This window comes from Parasteatoda tepidariorum, chromosome 1, assembly GCF_043381705.1.
Source record: "Parasteatoda tepidariorum isolate YZ-2023 chromosome 1, CAS_Ptep_4.0, whole genome shotgun sequence".
In the NCBI taxonomy this organism is placed as follows: domain Eukaryota; kingdom Metazoa; phylum Arthropoda; class Arachnida; order Araneae; family Theridiidae; genus Parasteatoda; species Parasteatoda tepidariorum.
In genome coordinates this window covers 104,028,216-104,031,865 of record NC_092204.1, presented here as the reverse complement: position 1 = coordinate 104,031,865, position 3,650 = coordinate 104,028,216, and the positions used below count along the sequence as shown (strand labels likewise).

General features: G+C 25.5%; 1 protein-coding gene across 5 annotated transcripts in view; it reads left to right on the top strand.

The window, feature by feature from the left end:
- Nucleotides 1–703: 703 nt before the first annotated feature.
- LOC107449794 (nuclear pore complex protein Nup153) overlaps nucleotides 704–3,650 on the top strand; it is a 64,272-nt gene continuing 61,325 nt past the window's right edge. For 3 of the 5 annotated variants that reach the window (XM_016065459.4, XM_016065467.4, XM_016065455.4), the window contains exon 1: nucleotides 704–929. In XM_016065459.4, coding sequence (XP_015920945.2) covers nucleotides 861–929 — 69 coding nt within the window. In that variant the 5' untranslated portion in view covers nucleotides 704–860. The remainder of the gene's footprint in view (nucleotides 930–3,650) is intronic. The other 2 variants (XM_071184567.1, XM_043042344.2) reach the window with 2 other exon arrangements.

Sequence of the window (3,650 nt, the reverse complement as noted above, 5' to 3'; positions counted from 1 at the left end):
TCCAAAAATTTATGCAAGCTCATTTTTGCGATATTACCGCTGATTTAACTAAAACATTCTTAATGATCAAAACATTTATATTTTAAACAGAATAAATATTCCAATATGAAAACATTTTTAGGTTATCAAAAAATATCCAACAAATGTTTTAAACAATAACCGCTCAATCAATTAATGTATATAAAAATAAATTTCTAGTAAAGTTGTATTATAAAATTCATTCTCGTGGACAACACGTGAAAGATGTTTACGTTTTATAGAACGTAATATATTAACATTCATGCAATGTTTTAAAATTTAATTAGTTAAAAATAAATGTATAAAACTAACATATTAATAATTTTTACTTACCACAACAGATTAGATTTCTACTCCATGCAGTAAAATTTCGGCACGTGAAATTAACAACAAACATGCACACGAACGCTGGCGATGTGGCGATTTAACAGATAGAAAAAGTCGCCACACTGATTGAAAAAAGTAACCCATTTTTCGTTGCCACCGGGAAGATAGGACCTTCACTTCCTCTTGCGGGTTCCTCTTATCTATGAAACTCCGTTGAGTATTACTATATGTTGCCATAGTATTACTATATAAGGGAAGTTTAAAATTCCTTGTCCACGGCGGCCCATTTTAAATTCATTTTGTTCTTTGAAATGTGGCTTGCGCAATAGCTCGAAGCGATGCATGAGATTTTCTCAACCAATCACATTCAACTTATCAATGCCGCCATGTTTACTAAGGCTAGTGCGTTTTGTTGGAATGTTAACTTGATGGAAATAATAAAATTATGATAACTATGAAGTAAAACAATAAATTAACTCAATTTTAATTATTACCGTGAAACATTGTGTTCTGAAATGGATAAAAGATCGCTTCACAACAAGCGTAAAAAGAACTCTTCGAGGACACATGAGCGCTCTAACCAAGTAAATCTATTTTTTTTGTCTCACCAATCTATTATATTACTATTTGACCTCAAATTAGTTTCTTACTCGTTGTTTTAAAACATGATCCATTTTAAAGAAAGTGTTCACAGAATTGTATGTTGTGTTTTAAAATTTCCAATATTACAGTATTTTCTATGTAATCAAATTCAGGACTATTTAAAACTTCATACATGTGCTGAACTATTATGAAGAATGCACTTAATTTTTTCTTGAACATTCGATATGAATTTAAATTGAAGAATTAATTATAGAAATCAAAATAATTTACTCGGCATTAAGTCATATTAAGGCATCGGTTTCAGCTCCGTAAATTGCCAAAAATATAACTGTAGCTTATTTTGGTTAATTTCGCAGTCTTTTTTTATAATTGTGATTTTTTTTTTGAAGAATGCTTAAAAAAGTATTATTTACCGGGAAAAAAATCATGTTAATGTCTAAAAATTTTCAGTCATTCCTTACCTTTAATATTGTAGGAAAAGAGAAACCAATTTAAAATTTACTTAGTTGCTAAGTATTTATATCATTTCTGGTTTACGAATTTTATACTTTACATATTTTATTCACTTTTACCTGTATGAATACTTGACTTGTAAAAAGAAAATAAGGATATAATAATCATTTGTTTGTAAGTGAGAGTGAAAGGCTTGCACAAAATGTAAGTTTGTTTCCAAATAAGATCTTTCCTGTATAAAAGTTTTAAATCTTAATTTGTAAGCAGTAAATAAAATTTGACATGCGTTAGACATTTGCATTAAGCGCCTAGTATGCCTCTATTCAGGTGTGTTTGCTTGTTCTAGTTGTAAACAAAAAACTACCAAGTAAGAGTGAAAGGTTTGATTTAACCCAAGAAATATCTGGTTCATTGTTAAAACTAATTGCAAAAAAAATTTTTTTTTGCTTAAGTTTTTTTTTTTCCTTTTAAATTTAATTTACCTTATTTTTTTTAAAAGGTAGGTTTTTATGTGACAATTTTAGAATATAATGACAAATTAATTTCAAAGTAAATTCAACTACCCATGACAATTAAGGTTTTTGGTTTGATATTTGTACAATATATAGTAATGAACAAACAATTTCCTTGAAATAAATTAATCTAAGAATGATATTTTATTTAATCATTATATGTATAAAATTTGTAATGTCCTATAAAATGAAATAAGTTTTTTTTTTGTCTGCTCTAAAATGTTATTAAAAAATCTTTACATCCTTTGCAATTCAATCAAAATTCTAAAAAACTTGAATTAAAACTTGACCTGATGTAATTAACAGTTGAAAGATTAACTTTTAAATTTCTGACATACTTGATAATTGATTCAAAATACATTTCATGTTTTTTCTATAATTTTATACAACATTTGTAAGAAACTTACGATGCTTTTATTTTAATCATGATCATATTTTCTACACTCAAAATTTCTGCTCTTTTAATTATTAAAGTAGAAACTATTCCTGGCATTTTAGACTTGAACAAAACCATCTTTTGTGGTTCTGGATTGTTTTCAATCTATTTTCTTTAAGATGAAATTGTAATATTTGCTGCAATTATAATGTTATAATCAATGATATTTAAATATTTAAAGTACATTATATATTGTCTAAATACTAATTCAAAAATATGATCTAAAGTCTGAGAGGATTTGTATAATTAGGTATTTAATATTATTTAAGAAAATTTTTTATTTTTTAAAATAGGATGAAAGTAAATTAACTTCAAAGATTATTTAATGTGTGGGATTGACAAATCTCTCATGCTAGGTTGCTGGGCGGCTGGAAAAATTGCCCTGATGACTAGTTTTTTCAATATATATATTATTAAACTATCTATTATAAGCAGAGGGAATATTTGGGAAATAAAGTTTAAATTTTTTTTTTGTTCCAGAAAAATTCAATCAATGGATATTTTTTAATGTTATAAAATCACAATTCTAGAAGTCTGCTCCTAAAATTTAACAACTTTTGTCAGTCTTTGTTTATAATTCAAAAATGTAAATTATGTTGTTTAGCGGTAAAATATTAGTTTATTGTTGCACAGAATAAAATAAGAATCTCTTGTACTCTTTTAAATTTATTTTTGTTCATTTAAGGAAGATAAAAAGTAAGAAAGACTTAATGTTTTTTAACTGTAAAATAATAAATATAAAAAATGTTTTTTATTTATTCAGAATTAAATGTTAATATCATTGTTAATATTATTAATTTGTTAAGGTTGGAATAATTAAATAGATTTATAATGGTCTCTCATATCGGATGTATAACGGTCCATACCAACTTGAAAGCTTTTTTTCTACAATTTCAGGGTTGGGTTTTTGACGTCAAAAAGTGGTTTTTGACATGACAAGGGTATAATACTGGTTTAAACCGTCAAAAACCCGTCAAAAATGTCAAAAACTAAAGTTTGCCAAAAAAAATATATAAACTTCAAAACTACCAACAGTTGCCATGCATTATATTGAAATTTAATTATACTATAGGTAATCAGCAGGTTTTAAAATATTTTTTAATTAAAATTAAGGTAAAATAACAGATTTAAAATCTCAGAAATTTATATTCAAATGCATGTGCAGAAAAATTTTGCACAAAATTTTTTTAAATATTTATATTTTGAAAAAAAAAAATTTTTTTTTGATACTTAAGAAAATTAAAAGTTTATTACTATGCATTTTTGACATATAAGGAACATATAACTAATATTTATAAGGA